This window comes from Pygocentrus nattereri, chromosome 9 (assembly GCF_015220715.1).
Source record: "Pygocentrus nattereri isolate fPygNat1 chromosome 9, fPygNat1.pri, whole genome shotgun sequence".
NCBI lineage: Eukaryota > Metazoa > Chordata > Actinopteri > Characiformes > Serrasalmidae > Pygocentrus > Pygocentrus nattereri.
In genome coordinates this window covers 27,215,414-27,232,888 of record NC_051219.1, presented here as the reverse complement: position 1 = coordinate 27,232,888, position 17,475 = coordinate 27,215,414, and the positions used below count along the sequence as shown (strand labels likewise).

Sequence of the window (17,475 nt, the reverse complement as noted above, 5' to 3'; positions counted from 1 at the left end):
TAATCTGAAAAATTTCAGCATGAAATGGGTCTATATAGAGCTCATGGTTTTATATAGAATCATTTCTTTACTAAAGAACCCTTGAAGAACCATCTTTTTAAGCAAGTAGCCCATGTTTGACATCACGCATGGCTTGTGTGCAGCTGCTCCGAGTCCAATTTGATGATCAGTGCTTTTCAGTGGAGAATATCTGCAACTGAACATATGTGTCAGCATTCAGCCCCACACTAAGGTCGCCAAATTGACCAATTTGAAAGGTGTCTGGATATCTTTGGGCGTATACTGTATGCCATATACGTAGCGAAGTATACAGGCATCAAGTGCAGCCTACTGTTGAAAATTGGAACACAACTACAAAATGGCCTGCACACTAGGCTATATAGTGCGCTATTTTTGACTCCTCCAGTAATGCATTGTGAACACAGCCCAGTGCTTGTCATGGTGTGGCTGTAAACCCCCTCGTTTTCCTCCTCCTCCTCCTCCTGCAGGTTCATAGCGGTGCTGCGCTGTTTAGTCTCAGCGGTAAACACTTCCAGCTCCGGGACTTTTCAGCAGAGTGTAGCCATGCTAGGCGCGTTTAGCCAGGCACAGCAGACTGCCAAACCCAGCGGAGGAGACCGGGACATGACGGAGTTCATCTGTCCGGTGTGCCTGGAGATATTTGACTCTCCGATGGTCACGGAGTGCGGACACACGTTAGTATCTGTTGTAAAAGTTCCGTCGCTCTTCGCCGCCGTCGTTGTTGCTGTTGGTTCTCTTTTGCTTCGACTTCCGAGTTCTCGGTCTCGGGCTCGGGGGAGGCTGATGTACGGATATGTAGCTAGTGTGTTAAAAGAAGTGTTTTCTTGCTAAAGCACTGTGGGCTGTAAGAAATTGGGCCTAAATTTGAGGCAAGGGTAGCCAAATGATTTACTTTCAGTTTTGTTTTCCTTGCAGCGAGATATAGTTGACATGTTGGAACAAGGAATTCTGGGAGTTGTAGTACTTTAAAAGATTACAGCGCATTCTTTGATTTGTGACTTTCAGTTCTTTCTTTTTTTTTCTACCTATCTTTCTGCCTTTCTACCTGTCTTTCTTTCTTTTTACCTGTCTTTCTTTCTTTCTTTCTTTCTTTCTTTCTACCTTTCTTTCTTTCTACCTTTCTTTCTTTTTACCTTTCTTTCTTTCTTTCTTTCTTTCTTTCTTTCTTTCTTTCTTTCTTTCTACCTGTCAGTTCTTTGCTTATGCTTTCTTTCAGTGTTTGTGTCAGTTCTTTCTTTTTTCAGTTTTTTTATTTTCCTTTTTCTTTTTTTATTCATTCACACTTTCTTTCTTTCTTTCTTTCTTTCTTTCTTTCTTTCTTTCTTTCTTTCTTTCTTTCTTTCTTTCTTTCTTTCTTTCTGTTCTACTGGTAGTATCAGATTTTTTTGTCTGTTTTTTTTCCTTTCCATTTTTAATTTTCCTTGTTTTATTTCATTAACGTGGTCTTTCTTACTTTATTACAGTGTTTCATGTGTGTACAACAAAACCACAACAGTCATCACATTTCCATATAAAGATTTCATTTTTAACCATTTATTTATCTGAACAGATTCTGCCACAGGTGCCTTCAGGAGTGCCTGCGGCCTCAGAAGCCAGTGTGCGCTGTATGCAGAGCTGCTCTGAAGAGATGGACAGAAGCGACAGATCTGGAGGCCTTAATCCACACCTCAGCCAGACCATGCAAGGGCTGTGGAGATGAGGTGTGTTTGTGTGGTGAAACGTTTTGTAGTTATTTTCCAAATTTTGCATTTTCACTTCCACATTATTCTTGTTTTCTTTGGTCATTCTATAGTAGTAATGGTCATTCCTGCTTGTTATAATAACAATAATAATAATAATTCTTATTTAAACAGAACTTTAATTTTACTTATAAAGTATTGAAGTGCTTTACACAGCAAGATCATTGTGAATAATATAAAAACTAAACTGAATAGATTAAGTGCACGGCTACACATTTTAAGTGCAGTATTATCTGTAAACTTTAGTGCTCTAAGACAGGAGCTTAATGTGAAGCTAAAGTTAAAATATAACATCTGGCACTGGTTGTGAAATACACTTTTGACCGAGAATTGACTGAGACCATGTGCCTGACCTGTGACTGATGAATCATGTGCTCATGGGATCATTAGAAGGGCATTTTGCACAGATGTGCATGAGGTCCACCTCCATTTTTCAAGCAGCTCATCTCCCTCCAGCTTTAACCTGACCAGGCACTAGACCTGACACTAACACTAAGGTTAGCAGTGTAGGCCCTGTGATCGTACACACAGTGCTTTTCCGAGAACTATTGATTTGAAGATCAGCAAATCCGCCTAAGACGCCTTTAAGTCTGAGCCTCTGAATGACCTCACTGTGTGTTCAGAGGCACTGAGACTTAGAGATGTGGAAATGGGGTCATTCTCCCAGTTTAATATTAATGCAAGTGACTTCAAAGAGCATTGCAAGAAACCACTGTAAACTAAAGAGTTGTTAACAATTCATTATAACTGAAAGAAGCTGAAGGAAAATGCAACAGAGATAGTTTACACAGTTACAGATGTTCTGGTGGAGGCTAATTAAAATCTTTTTATACAGCTATGGATGTGAGCATTACACTTAATTATACTAGAGTTTAACCACACAGTGGAAGTTAATCATATTTATGGATCTTTTTTTTAATTCATTGATCATGTATAGATAAAGTATTTGATTCTGCTTTAACAGTTTCATGTACATTTCTAAACGTGTTTTGTGTTTTTGACATCACAAAATTAATATACAAACCCTTTAAACAGCATTTTCTGATCATTAGCTATCATTATTATTAATATTATTAATGTTGTTCCAATTGTTGTTTGTAGTATTCAACAAATAAGTGCAGATATAGCAACAAACAAGCAGTACAAACCATGCTAGTGCTAAAGCCTTAAGCTAAATGTGATTTTTCAGTCACATAAATTACATAATAAGCTTTATGCTCATTTAAACAATTTACAGTTTACTGTATTGTTCCGTAATGATTTACCAGTGAAGTAAATCATTTTGAAATCGGATGAATCTTTTTGAATCACCCTGTAATACTAAAAAAAAAAAAAAAATATTAGGAATAAAAAAAAACACACAACACCATAATCACTATTATTATTATTATTATTATTATATGTTTGTGTGTTATACTCTTGTCCCTCTGGTAGGTTGTGTTGTCCAAGATGAAGGAACATACAGGGAGCTGCACCAAATATCAGGACTATATCCAAGAAGGTCTGAAGAACGTTGCAAAGAACCAACCTAAAGGACTCAGGTGATTGCCACACTGTCCGGATCTACACTGACGTCTGCACTGGTATGTGTGATTGTGAACGCTCCACTTTGACTGAATTAAGGCCTGACTGTCTTATCTCCTCCTCCTTCTGTAGCTCAGTGCCAAACCGCTACACGTTCAGCTGCCCTTACTGCAGTCGGCCGAACTTTGACCAAGACAGCCTGGTGGAGCACTGCACTTCCCAGCATGCCCGGGACCCACGCCCAGTGGTGAGCATGCAGTTTTAGATCGTAGTAAAACCTTGATAATTAAAAGAGGAGAGAAGAACACCTTAAATTTGAACAGTCTTAGATTTGAGTGACAGGTCTGTAAAAATTAGTGCTGTTGTGGTGGCAAATTTTCAACATTACAGTGTTTTAGAACCTTATAGCTGCTATATGCTGTTTTTTGTCATGAAATCGTTAATAGATTAATAGATTTCGTTAATAGATTAAAACTATGACCAGTGAGACAATAAAACCAGTGATGTTTTGGGACCATGAGCGACATATATTAACTAGATGTGGGTCTGCCTCAGTAAAATAAAACAGCCTATCTATAAAATTACCAACATTTCTCTGAAGTTAAAACCTACATTGAAAAATAAACATATATTTATGACAGTAAATGATGTAAGTAAAGTGCAAGACGACGCCCGCTGGGCACGGCATCAAATGAGTGCTTTTGTCCGTTCAGTATTCAGCACTGGAATGTTAGATGGTCAGAGTGTTTCTCATGTAAATTTTCAATGGACGCAAGCAGGCAAATTCACAGGCTCACTGGCTCATTGCTCATTGGCGCAGTCAGGAACAGTTTGAAAAAGGTTACCTATGTTTATTAGGCCAGATCTGACGCTTTGAAAGTGCTAAATGTTGATGGAAGCTGATTTCTCCTGATGCAAATACGCTCACTCACTTCACTCTGCGCTCACTTCATTCTGCGCTCACTTCATTCTGCGCTCACTTCACTCTGCGCTCACTTCAATCTGCGCTCACTTCACTCTGCGCTCACTTCACTCTGCGCTCACTTCAATCTGCGCTCACTTCACTCTGCGCTCACTTCATTCTGCGCTCACTTCACTCTGCGCTCACTTCATTCTGCGCTCACTTCACTCTGCCCTCACTTCACTCTGCCCTCACTTCATTCTGCGCTCACTTCACTCTGCGCTCACTTCATTCTGCGCTCACTTCACTCTGCGCTCGCTTCATTCTGCGCTCGCTTCACTCTGCGCTCACTTCACTCTGCGCTCACTTCACTCTGCGCTCACTTCAATCTGCGCTCACTTCACTCTGCGCTCACTTCATTCTGCGCTCACTTCATTCTGCGCTCACTTCACTCTGCCCTCACTTCACTCTGCCCTCACTTCACTCTGCCCTCACTTCACTCTGCCCTCACTTCACTCTGCGCTCACTTCACTCTGCGCTCACTTCACTCTGCGCTCACTTCATTCTGCGCTCACTTCACTCTGCGCTCACTTCACTCTGCCCTCACTTCACTCTGCGCTCACTTCACTCTGCGCTCACTTCACTCTGCGCTCACTTCACTCTGCGCTCACTTCACTCTGCGCTCACTTCATCCTGCGCTCACTTCACTCTGCGCTCACTTCATTCTGCGCTCACTTCACTCTGCGCTCACTTCATTCTGCGCTCACTTCACTCTGCGCTCACTTCACTCTGCGCTCACTTCACCCTGCGCTCACTTCACCCTGCGCTCACTTCACTCTGCGCTCACTTCACTCTGCGCTCACTTCACTCTGCGCTCACTTCATCCTGCGCTCACTTCATCCTGCGCTCACTTCACTCTGCGCTCACTTCACTCTGCGCTCACTTCACTCTGCGCTCACTTCACTCTGCGCTCACTTCATTCTGCGCTCACTTCACTCTGCCCTCACTTCACTCTGCGCTCACTTCACTCTGCGCTCACTTCACTCTGCGCTCACCTCACTCTGCGCTCACCTCACTCTGCGCTCACTTCACTCTGCGCTCACTTCACCCTGCGCTCACTTCACCCTGCGCTCACTTCACCCTGCGCTCACTTCACCCTGCGCTCACCTCACTCTGCGCTCACTTCACTCTGCGCTCACTTCAATCTGCGCTCACTTCATCCTGCGCTCACTTCATCCTGCGCTCACTTCACTCTGCGCTCACTTCACTCTGCGCTCACTTCACCCTGCGCTCACTTCACCCTGCGCTCACTTCACCCTGCGCTCACTTCACCCTGCGCTCACCTCACTCTGCGCTCACTTCACTCTGCGCTCACTTCAATCTGCGCTCACTTCATCCTGCGCTCACTTCATCCTGCGCTCACTTCATCCTGCGCTCACTTCACTCTGCGCTCACTTCACTCTGCGCTCACTTCACTCTGCGCTCACTTCACTCTGCCCTCACTTCACTCTGCGCTCACCTCACTCTGCGCTCACCTCACTCTGCGCTCACCTCACTCTGCGCTCACTTCACTCTGCCCTCACTTCACTCTGCCCTCACTTCACTCTGCCCTCACTTCATCCTGCGCTCACTTCATCCTGCGCTCACTTCACTCTGCGCTCACTTCACTCTGCGCTCACTTCAATCTGCGCTCACTTCAATCTGCGCTCACTTCACTCTGCGCTCACTTCACTCTGCCCTCACTTCACTCTGCCCTCACTTCACTCTGCCCTCACTTCACTCTGCCCTCACTTCATTCTGCCCTCACTTCATTCTGCGCTCACTTCATTCTGCGCTCACTTCACTCTGCGCTCACTTCACTCTGCGCTCACTTCAATCTGCGCTCACTTCAATCTGCGCTCACTTCACTCTGCGCTCACTTCACTCTGCCCTCACTTCACTCTGCCCTCACTTCACTCTGCCCTCACTTCATTCTGCCCTCACTTCATTCTGCGCTCACTTCATTCTGCGCTCACTTCACTCTGCGCTCACTTCACTCTGCGCTCACTTCACTCTGCGCTCACTTCATTCTGCGCTCACTTCACTCTGCGCTCACTTCACTCTGCGCTCACTTCATCCTGCGCTCACTTCACTCTGCGCTCACTTCATTCTGCGCTCACTTCACTCTGCGCTCACTTCACTCTGCGCTCACTTCACTCTGCGCTCACTTCACCCTGCGCTCACTTCACCCTGCGCTCACTTCACTCTGCGCTCACTTCATCCTGCGCTCACTTCATCCTGCGCTCACTTCACTCTGCGCTCACTTCACTCTGCGCTCACTTCATCCTGCGCTCACTTCATCCTGCGCTCACTTCATCCTGCGCTCACTTCACTCTGCGCTCACTTCACTCTGCGCTCACTTCACTCTGCGCTCACTTCATTCTGCGCTCACTTCATTCTGCGCTCACTTCACTCTGCCCTCACTTCACTCTGCGCTCACTTCACTCTGCGCTCACTTCACTCTGCCCTCACTTCACTCTGCCCTCACTTCACTCTGCCCTCACTTCATCCTGCGCTCACTTCATCCTGCGCTCACTTCACTCTGCCCTCACTTCATCCTGCGCTCACTTCACTCTGCCCTCACTTCACTCTGCGCTCACTTCACTCTGCGCTCACTTCATTCTGCGCTCACTTCACTCTGCCTTCACTTCATCCTGCGCTCACTTCATCCTGCGCTCACTTCACTCTGCCCTCACTTCATCCTGCGCTCACTTCACTCTGCCCTCACTTCATCCTGCGCTCACTTCATCCTGCGCTCACTTCACTCTGCCCTCACTTCATCCTGCGCTCACTTCACTCTGCGCTCACTTCATTGTGCGCTCACTTCATTCTGCGCTCACTTCACTCTGCCCTCACTTCACTCTGCCCTCACTTCACTCTGCCCTCACTTCACTCTGCGCTCACTTCACTCTGCGCTCACTTCACTCTGCGCTCACCTCACACTGCGCTCACCTCACACTGCGCTCACCTCACTCTGCGCTCACCTCACTCTGCGCTCACCTCACTCTGCCCTCACTTCACTCTGCCCTCACTTCACTCTGCCCTCACTTCATCCTGCGCTCACTTCATCCTGCGCTCACTTCACTCTGCGCTCACTTCACTCTGCCCTCACTTCATCCTGCGCTCACTTCATCCTGCGCTCACTTCACTCTGCCCTCACTTCATCCTGCGCTCACTTCACTCTGCCCTCACTTCATCCTGCGCTCACTTCACTCTGCGCTCACTTCACTCTGCGCTCACTTCATTCTGCGCTCACTTCACTCTGCCCTCACTTCACTCTGCCCTCACTTCATCCTGCGCTCACTTCATCCTGCGCTCACTTCACTCTGCCCTCACTTCATCCTGCGCTCACTTCACTCTGCCCTCACTTCATCCTGCGCTCACTTCATTCTGCGCTCACTTCACTCTGCCCTCACTTCACCCTGCGCTCACTTCACTCTGCCCTCACTTCATCCTGCGCTCACTTCACTCTGCGCTCACTTCATTCTGCGCTCACTTCATTCTGCGCTCACTTCACTCTGCGCTCACTTCACTCTGCGCTCACTTCATTCTGCGCTCACTTCATTCTGCGCTCACTTCACTCTGCGCTCACTTCACTCTGCGCTCACTTCATCCTGCGCTCACTTCACTCTGCGCTCACTTCAATCTGCGCTCACTTCACTCTGCGCTCACTTCATTCTGCGCTCACTTCATTCTGCGCTCACTTCACTCTGCCCTCACTTCACTCTGCCCTCACTTCACTCTGCCCTCACTTCATTCTGCGCTCACTTCACTCTGCGCTCACTTCACTCTGCGCTCACCTCACTCTGCGCTCACCTCACTCTGCGCTCACCTCACTCTGCGCTCACTTCACTCTGCGCTCACTTCACTCTGCCCTCACTTCACTCTGCCCTCACTTCACTCTGCGCTCACTTCATCCTGCGCTCACTTCACTCTGCCCTCACTTCATCCTGCGCTCACTTCACTCTGCGCTCACTTCATTCTGCGCTCACTTCACTCTGCGCTCACTTCACTCTGCGCTCACTTCACACTGCGCTCACTTCACTCTGCGCTCACTTCACTCTGCGCTCACTTCACTCTGCGCTCACTTCATTCTGCGCTCACTTCATTCTGCGCTCACTTCATTCTGCGCTCACTTCATTCTGCGCTCACTTCACTCTGCGCTCACTTCACTCTGCCCTCACTTCACTCTGCCCTCACTTCACTCTGCCCTCACTTCACTCTGCCCTCACTTCATCCTGCGCTCACTTCATCCTGCGCTCACTTCACTCTGCCCTCACTTCATCCTGCGCTCACTTCATCCTGCGCTCACTTCACTCTGCCCTCACTTCATCCTGCGCTCACTTCACTCTGCCCTCACTTCATCCTGCGCTCACTTCATCCTGCGCTCACTTCACTCTGCCCTCACTTCATCCTGCGCTCACTTCACTCTGCCCTCACTTCATCCTGCGCTCACTTCACTCTGCGCTCACTTCACTCTGCGCTCACTTCATTCTGCGCTCACTTCACTCTGCCCTCACTTCACTCTGCCCTCACTTCATCCTGCGCTCACTTCATCCTGCGCTCACTTCACTCTGCCCTCACTTCATCCTGCGCTCACTTCACTCTGCCCTCACTTCATCCTGCGCTCACTTCATTCTGCGCTCACTTCACTCTGCCCTCACTTCATCCTGCGCTCACTTCACTCTGCCCTCACTTCATCCTGCGCTCACTTCACTCTGCGCTCACTTCATTCTGCGCTCACTTCACTCTGCGCTCACTTCACTCTGCGCTCACTTCACTCTGCGCTCACTTCATTCTGCGCTCACTTCATTCTGCGCTCACTTCACTCTGCGCTCACTTCACTCTGCGCTCACTTCATCCTGCGCTCACTTCATCCTGCGCTCACTTCACTCTGCGCTCACTTCAATCTGCGCTCACTTCACTCTGCGCTCACTTCAGTCTGCGCTCACTTCATTCTGCGCTCACTTCACTCTGCCCTCACTTCACTCTGCCCTCACTTCACCTCTGCGCCTCACTTCATTCTGCGCTCACTTCACTCTGCGCTCACTTCACTCTGCGCTCACCTCACTCTGCGCTCACCTCACTCTGCGCTCACCTCACTCTGCGCTCACCTTCACTCTGCCCTCACTTCACTCTGCCCTCCACTTCACTCTGCCCTCACTTCACTCTGCCCTCACTTCATCCTGCGCTCACTTCATCCTGCGCTCACTATCACTCTGCCCTCACTTCATCCTGCGCTCACTTCACTCTGCGCTCACTTCATTCTGCGCTCACTTCACTCTGCGCTCACTTCACTCTGCGCTCACTTCACATCTGCGCTCACTTCACTCTGCCGCTCACTTCACTCTGCGCTCACTTCACTCTGCGCTCACTTCATTCTGCGCTCACTTCATTCTGCGCTCACTTCATTCTGCGCTCTACTTCACTCTGCCCTCACTTCACTCTGCGCTCACTTCACTCTGCGCTCACGTCACTCTGCGCTCAATTCATCTGCGCTCACTTCACTCTGCGCTCACTTCACTCTGCCCTCACTTCACTCTGCCCTCACTTCACTCTGCCGCTCACTTCACTCTGCCCTCACTTCATTCTGCGCTCACTTCACTTCTGCGCTCACTTCACTCTGCGCTCACCTCACTCTGCGCTCACCTCACTCTGCGCTCACCTCACTCTGCGCTCACTTCACTCTGCGGCCTCACTTCACTTCTGCGCTCACTTCACTCTGCGCTCACCTCACTCTGCGCTCACCTCACTCTGCGCTCACTTCACTCACTCTGCGCTCACTTCACTCTGCGCTCACTTCACTCTGCGCTCACTTCACTCCTGCGCTCACTTCATCCTGCGCTCACTTCACTCCTGCGCTCACTTCACTCTGCGCTCACTTCACTCTGCGCTCACTTCACTCTGCGCTCACTTCACTCTGCGCTCACTTCACTCTGCGCTCACTTCATACTGCGCTCACTTCACTCTGCCCTCACTTCACTCTGCCCTCACTTCACTCTGCGCTCACTTCACTCTGCGCTCACCTCACTCTGCGCTCACCTCACTCTGTGCTCACCTCACTCTGCGCTCACCTCACTCTGCCCTCACTTCACTCTGCCCTCACTTCACTCTGCCCTCACTTCACTCTGCCCTCACTTCACTCTGCCCTCACTTCATCCTGCGCTCACTTCATCCTGCGCTCACTTCACTCTGCCCTCACTTCATCCTGCGCTCACTTCACTCTGCCCTCACTTCATCCTGCGCTCACTTCCACTCTGCCCTCACTTCATCCTGCGCTCACTTCATTCTGCGCTCACTTCACTCTGCCCTCACTTCATCCTGCGCTCACTTCACTCTGCCCTCACTTCATCCTGCGCTCACTTCACTCTGCGCTCACTTCATTCTGCGCTCACTTCATTCTGCGCTCACTTCACTCTGCGCTCACTTCACTCTGCGCTCACTTCATTCTGCGCTCACTTCATTCTGCGCTCACTTCACTCTGCGCTCACTTCACTCTGCGCTCACTTCATCCTGCGCTCACTTCACTCTGCGCTCACTTCAATCTGCGCTCACTTCACTCTGCGCTCACTTCATTCTGCGCTCACTTCATTCTGCGCTCACTTCACTCTGCCCTCACTTCACTCTGCCCTCACTTCACTCTGCCCTCACTTCATTCTGCGCTCACTTCACTCTGCGCTCACTTCACTCTGCGCTCACTTCACTCTGCGCTCACCTCACTCTGCGCTCACCTCACTCTGCGCTCACTTCACTCTGCGCTCACTTCACTCTGCGCTCACTTCACTCTGCCCTCACTTCACTCTGCCCTCACTTCACTCTGCGCTCACTTCATCCTGCGCTCACTTCACTCTGCCCTCACTTCATCCTGCGCTCACTTCACTCTGCGCTCACTTCATTCTGCGCTCACTTCACTCTGCGCTCACTTCACTCTGCGCTCACTTCACTCTGCGCTCACTTCACTCTGCGCTCACTTCACTCTGCGCTCACTTCATTCTGCGCTCACTTCATTCTGCGCTCACTTCATTCTGCGCTCACTTCACTCTGCGCTCACTTCACTCTGCGCTCACTTCACTCTGCGCTCACTTCACTCTGCCCTCACTTCACTCTGCCCTCACTTCACTCTGCCCTCACTTCATCCTGCGCTCACTTCATCCTGCGCTCACTTCACTCTGCCCTCACTTCATCCTGCGCTCACTTCACTCTGCCCTCACTTCATCCTGCGCTCACTTCACTCTGCGCTCACTTCACTCTGCCCTCACTTCATCCTGCGCTCACTTCATCCTGCGCTCACTTCACTCTGCCCTCACTTCATCCTGCGCTCACTTTCACTCTGCCCTCACTTCATCTCTGCGCTCACTTCACTCTGCGCTCACTTCACTCTGCGCTCACTTCATTCTGCGCTCACTTCACTCTGCCCTCACTTCACTCTGCCCTCACTTCACTCTGCGCTCACTTCATCCTGCGCTCACTTCACTCTGCCCTCACTTCATCCTGCGCTCACTTCACTCTGCCCTCACTTCATCCTGCGCTCACTTCATCTGCGCTCACTTCACTCTGCCCTCACTTCATCCTGCGCTCACTTCACTCTGCCCTCACTTCATCCTGCGCTCACTTCACTCTGCGCTCACTTCACTCTGCGCTCACTTCACTCTGCGCTCACTTCACTCTGCGCTCACTTCATTCTGCGCCTCACTTCATTCTGCGCTCACTTCACTCTGCGCTCACTTCACTCCTGCGCTCACTTCATCCTGCGCTCACTTCATCCTGCGCTCACTTCACTCTGCGCTCACTTCAATCTGCGCTCACTTCACTCTGCGCTCACTTCATTCTGCGCTCACTTCATTCTGCGCTCACTTCACTCTGCCCTCACTTCACTCTGCCCTCACTTCACTCTGCGCTCACTTCATTCTGCGCTCACTTCACTCTGCGCTCACTTCACTCTGCGCTCACCTCACTCTGCGCTCACCTCACTCTGCGCTCACCTCACTCTGCGCTCACTTCACTCTGCCCTCACTTCACTCTGCCCTCACTTCACTCTGCCCTCACTTCATCCTGCGCTCACTTCATCCTGCGCTCACTTCACTCTGCCCTCACTTCATCCTGCGCTCACTTCACTCTGCGCTCACTTCATCTGCGCTCACTTCACTCTGCGCTCACTTCACTCTGCGCTCACTTCACTCTGCGCTCACTTCACTCTGCGCTCACTTCACTCTGCGCTCACTTCACTCTGCGCTCACTTCATTCTGCGCTCACTTCATTCTGCGCTCACTTCATTCTGCGCTCACTTCACTCTGCCCTCACTTCACTCTGCGCTCACTTCACTCTGCGCTCACTTCACTCTGCGCTCACTTCATTCTGCGCTCACTTCACTCTGCGCTCACTTCACTCTGCCCTCACTTCACTCTGCCCTCACTTCACTCTGCGCTCACTTCACTCTGCCCTCACTTCATTCTGCGCTCACTTCACTCTGCGCTCACTTCACTCTGCGCTCACCTCACTCTGCGCTCACCTCACTCTGCGCTCACCTCACTCTGCCCTCACTTCATTCTGCCCTCACTTCATTCTGCGCTCACTTCACTCTGCGCTCACTTCACTCTGCGCTCACTTCACTCTGCGCTCACTTCACTCTGCGCTCACTTCACCCTGCGCTCACTTCATCCTGCGCTCACTTCACTCTGCGCTCACTTCACTCTGCGCTCACTTCACTCTGCGCTCACTTCACTCTGCGCTCACTTCACTCTGCGCTCACTTCATTCTGCGCTCACTTCACTTCTGCCCTCACTTCACTCTGCCCTCACTTCACTCTGCGCTCACTTCACTCTGCGCTCACCTCACTCTGCGCTCACCTCACTCTGTGCTCACCTCACTCTGCGCTCACCTCACTCTGCCCTCACTTCACTCTGCCCTCACTTCACTCTGCCCTCACTTCACTCTGCCCTCACTTCATCCTGCGCTCACTTCATCCTGCGCTCACTTCACTCTGCCCTCACTTCATCCTAGCGCTCACTTCACTCTGCCCTCACTTCATCCTGCGCTCACTTCACTCTGCCCTCACTTCATCCTGCGCTCACTTCACTCTGCCCTCACTTCATCCTGCGCTCACTTCACTCTGCGCTCACTTCACTCTGCGCTCACTTCATTCTGCGCTCACTTCATTCTGCGCTCACTTCACTCTGCCCTCACCTCACTCTGCCTTCACTTCACTCTGCCCTCACTTCACTCTGCCCTCACTTCACTCTGCCCTCACTTCATCCTGCGCTCACTTCATCCTGCGCTCACTTCACTCTGCCCTCACTTCATCCTGCGCTCACTTCACTCTGCCCTCACTTCATCCTGCGCTCACTTCACTCTGCCCTCACTTCATCCTGCGCTCACTTCACTCTGCCCTCACTTCATCCTGCGCTCACTTCACTCTGCGCTCACTTCACTCTGCGCTCACTTCACTCTGCGCTCACTTCATTATGCGCTCACTTCACTCTGCCCTCACTTCACTCTGCCCTCACTTCATCCTGCGCTCACTTCATCCTGCGCTCACTTCACTCTGCCCTCACTTCATCCTGCGCTCACTTCACTCTGCCCTCACTTCATCCTGCGCTCACTTCATCCTGCGCTCACTTCACTCTGCCCTCACTTCATCCTGCGCTCACTTCACTCTGCCCTCACTTCATCCTGCGCTCACTTCACTCTGCGCTCACTTCACTCTGCCCTCACTTCACTCTGCCCTCACTTCACTCTGCGCTCACTTCACTCTGCGCTCACCTCACTCTGCGCTCACCTCACTCTGCACTCACCTCACTCTGCGCTCACCTCACTCTGCGCTCACTTCACTCTGCCCTCACTTCATCCTGCGCTCACTTCATCCTGCGCTCACTTCATCCTGCGCTCACTTCACTCTGCCCTCACTTCATCCTGCGCTCACTTCACTCTGCCCTCACTTCATCCTGCGCTCACTTCATCCTGCGCTCACTTCACTCTGCCCTCACTTCATCCTGCGCTCACTTCACTCTGCCCTCACTTCATCTGCGCTCACTTCACTCTGCGCTCACTTCATTCTGCGCTCACTTCATTCTGCGCTCACTTCACTCTGCCCTCACTTCACTCTGCCCTCACTTCATCCTGCGCTCACTTCATCCTGCGCTCACTTCATACTGCGCTCACTTCACTCTGCCTCACCTTCATGCTGCGCTCACTTCACTCTGCCCTCACTTCATCCTGCGCTCACTTCACTCTGCCCTCACTTCATCCTGCGCTCACTTCATCCTGCGCTCACTTCACTCTGCCCTCACTTCATCCTGCGCTCACTTCACTCTGCCCTCACTTCATTCTGCGCTCACTTCATTCTGCGCTCACTTCACTCTGCCCTCACTTCACTCTGCCCTCACTTCATCCTGCGCTCACTTCATCCTGCGCTCACTTCATCCTGCGCTCAACTTCACTCTGCCCTCACTTCATCCTGCGCTCACTTCACTCTGCCCTCACTTCATCTGCGCTCACTTCATCCTGCGCCTCACTTCACTCTGCCCTCACTTCATCCTGCGCTCACTTCACTCTGCCCTCACTTCATCCTGCGCTCACTTCACTCTGCGCTCACTTCATTCTGCGCTCACTTCATTCTGCGCTCACTTCACTCTGCGCTCACTTCACTCTGCGCTCACTTCATTCTGCGCTCACTTCATTCTGCGCTCACTTCACTCTGCGCTCACTTCATCCTGCGCTCACTTCATCCTGCGCTCACTTCACTCTGCGCTCACTTCACTCTGCGCTCACTTCACTCTGCGCTCACTTCATTCTGCGCTCACTTCATTCTGCGCTCACTTCACTCTGCGCTCACTTCATCCTGCGCTCACTTCATCCTGCGCTCACTTCATCCTGCGCTCACTTCACTCTGCGCTCACTTCAATCTGCGCTCACTTCAATCTGCGCTCACTTCACTCTGCGCTCACTTCATTCTGCGCTCACTTCACTCTGCCCTCACTTCACTCTGCCCTCACTTCACTCTGCCCTCACTTCATTCTGCGCTCACCTCACTCTGCGCTCACCTCACTCTGCGCTCACCTCACTCTGCGCTCACCTCACTCTGCGCTCACCTCACTCTGCCCTCACTTCACTCTGCCCTCACTTCACTCTGCGCTCACCTCACTCTGCCCTCACTTCACTCTGCCCTCACTTCACTCTGCCCTCACTTCATCCTGCGCTCACTTCACTCTGCCCTCACTTCACTCTGCCCTCACTTCATCCTGCGCTCACTTCATCCTGCGCTCACTTCACTCTGCCCTCACTTCATCCTGCGCTCACTTCACTCTGCGCTCACTTCATTCTGCGCTCACTTCACTCTGCGCTCACTTCACTCTGCGCTCACTTCACTCTGCGCTCACTTCATTCTGCGCTCACTTCACTCTGCGCTCACTTCACTCTGCGCTCACTTCACTCTGCGCTCACTTCATTCTGCGCTCACTTCACTCTGCGCTCACTTCACTCTGCGCTCACCTCATTCTGCCCTCACTTCATTCTGCCCTCACTTCATTCTGCCCTCACTTCACTCTGCGCTCACTTCACTCTGCGCTCACTTCACTCTGCGCTCACTTCATCCTGCGCTCACTTCATCCTGCGCTCACTTCATCCTGCGCTCACTTCATCCTGCGCTCACTTCACTCTGCGCTCACTTCACTCTGCGCTCACTTCAATCTGCGCTCACTTCACTCTGCGCTCACTTCATTCTGCGCTCACTTCACTCTGCGCTCACTTCACTCTGCGCTCACTTCACTCTGCCCTCACTTCACTCTGCGCTCACTTCACTCTGCGCTCACCTCACTCTGCGCTCACCTCACTCTGCGCTCACCTCACTCTGCCCTCACTTCATCCTGCGCTCACTTCATCCTGCGCTCACTTCATCCTGCGCTCACTTCACTCTGCCCTCACTTCATCCTGCGCTCACTTCACTCTGCCCTCACTTCATCCTGCGCTCACTTCATCCTGCGCTCACTTCACTCTGCCCTCACTTCATCCTGCGCTCACTTCACTCTGCCCTCACTTCATCCTGCGCTCACTTCACTCTGCGCTCACTTCACTCTGCGCTCACTTCATTCTGCGCTCACTTCATTCTGCGCTCACTTCACTCTGCCCTCACTTCACTCTGCCCTCACTTCATCCTGCGCTCACTTCATCCTGCGCTCACTTCACTCTGCCCTCACTTCATCCTGCGCTCACTTCACTCTGCCCTCACTTCATACTGCGCTCACTTCATCCTGCGCTCACTTCACTCTGCCCTCACTTCATCCTGCGCTCACTTCACTCTGCCCTCACTTCATCCTGCGCTCACTTCACTCTGCGCTCACTTCATTCTGCGCTCACTTCATTCTGCGCTCACTTCATTCTGCCCTCACTTCACTCTGCCCTCACTTCACTCTGCCCTCACTTCACTCTGCGCTCACTTCACTCTGCGCTCACTTCACTCTGCGCTCACCTCACTCTGCGCTCACCTCACTCTGCGCTCACCTCACTCTGCGCTCACTTCACTCTGCCCTCACTTCACTCTGCCCTCACTTCACTCTGCCCTCACTTCACTCTGCCCTCACTTCATCCTGCGCTCACTTCATCCTGCGCTCACTTCACTCTGCCCTCACTTCATCCTGCGCTCACTTCACTCTGCCCTCACTTCATCCTGCGCTCACTTCATCCTGCGCTCACTTCACTCTGCCCTCACTTCATCCTGCGCTCACTTCACTCTGCCCTCACTTCATCCTGCGCTCACTTCACTCTGCGCTCACTTCACTCTGCGCTCACTTCACTCTGCGCTCACTTCACTCTGCGCTCACTTCATTCTGCGCTCACTTCACTCTGCGCTCACTTCACTCTGCGCTCACTTCACTCTGCCCTCACTTCACTCTGCCCTCACTTCATCCTGCGCTCACTTCATCCTGCGCTCACTTCACTCTGCCCTCACTTCATCCTGCGCTCACTTCACTCTGCCCTCACTTCATCCTGCGCTCACTTCATCCTGCGCTCACTTCACTCTGCCCTCACTTCATCCTGCGCTCACTTCACTCTGCCCTCACTTCATCCTGCGCTCACTTCACTCTGCGCTCACTTCATTCTGCGCTCACTTCACTCTGCGCTCACTTCACTCTGCGCTCACTTCATTCTGCGCTCACTTCACTCTGCGCTCACTTCATCCTGCGCTCACTTCATCCTGCGCTCACTTCATCCTGCGCTCACTTCACTCTGCGCTCACTTCAATCTGCGCTCACTTCA

General features: G+C 51.6%; 1 protein-coding gene across 1 annotated transcript in view; it reads left to right on the top strand.

The window, feature by feature from the left end:
* Positions 1–453: 453 nt before the first annotated feature.
* The window catches only part of rnf114 (ring finger protein 114), a gene marked incomplete at its 5' end in the record, with an annotated part of 26,354 nt that continues 9,332 nt past the window's right edge, over positions 454–17,475 (top strand). The window contains 4 exons of the mRNA XM_017698230.2: positions 454–695; positions 1,571–1,721; positions 3,195–3,301; positions 3,417–3,531. Coding sequence (XP_017553719.2) covers positions 454–695; positions 1,571–1,721; positions 3,195–3,301; positions 3,417–3,531 — 615 coding nt within the window. The remainder of the gene's footprint in view (positions 696–1,570; positions 1,722–3,194; positions 3,302–3,416; positions 3,532–17,475) is intronic.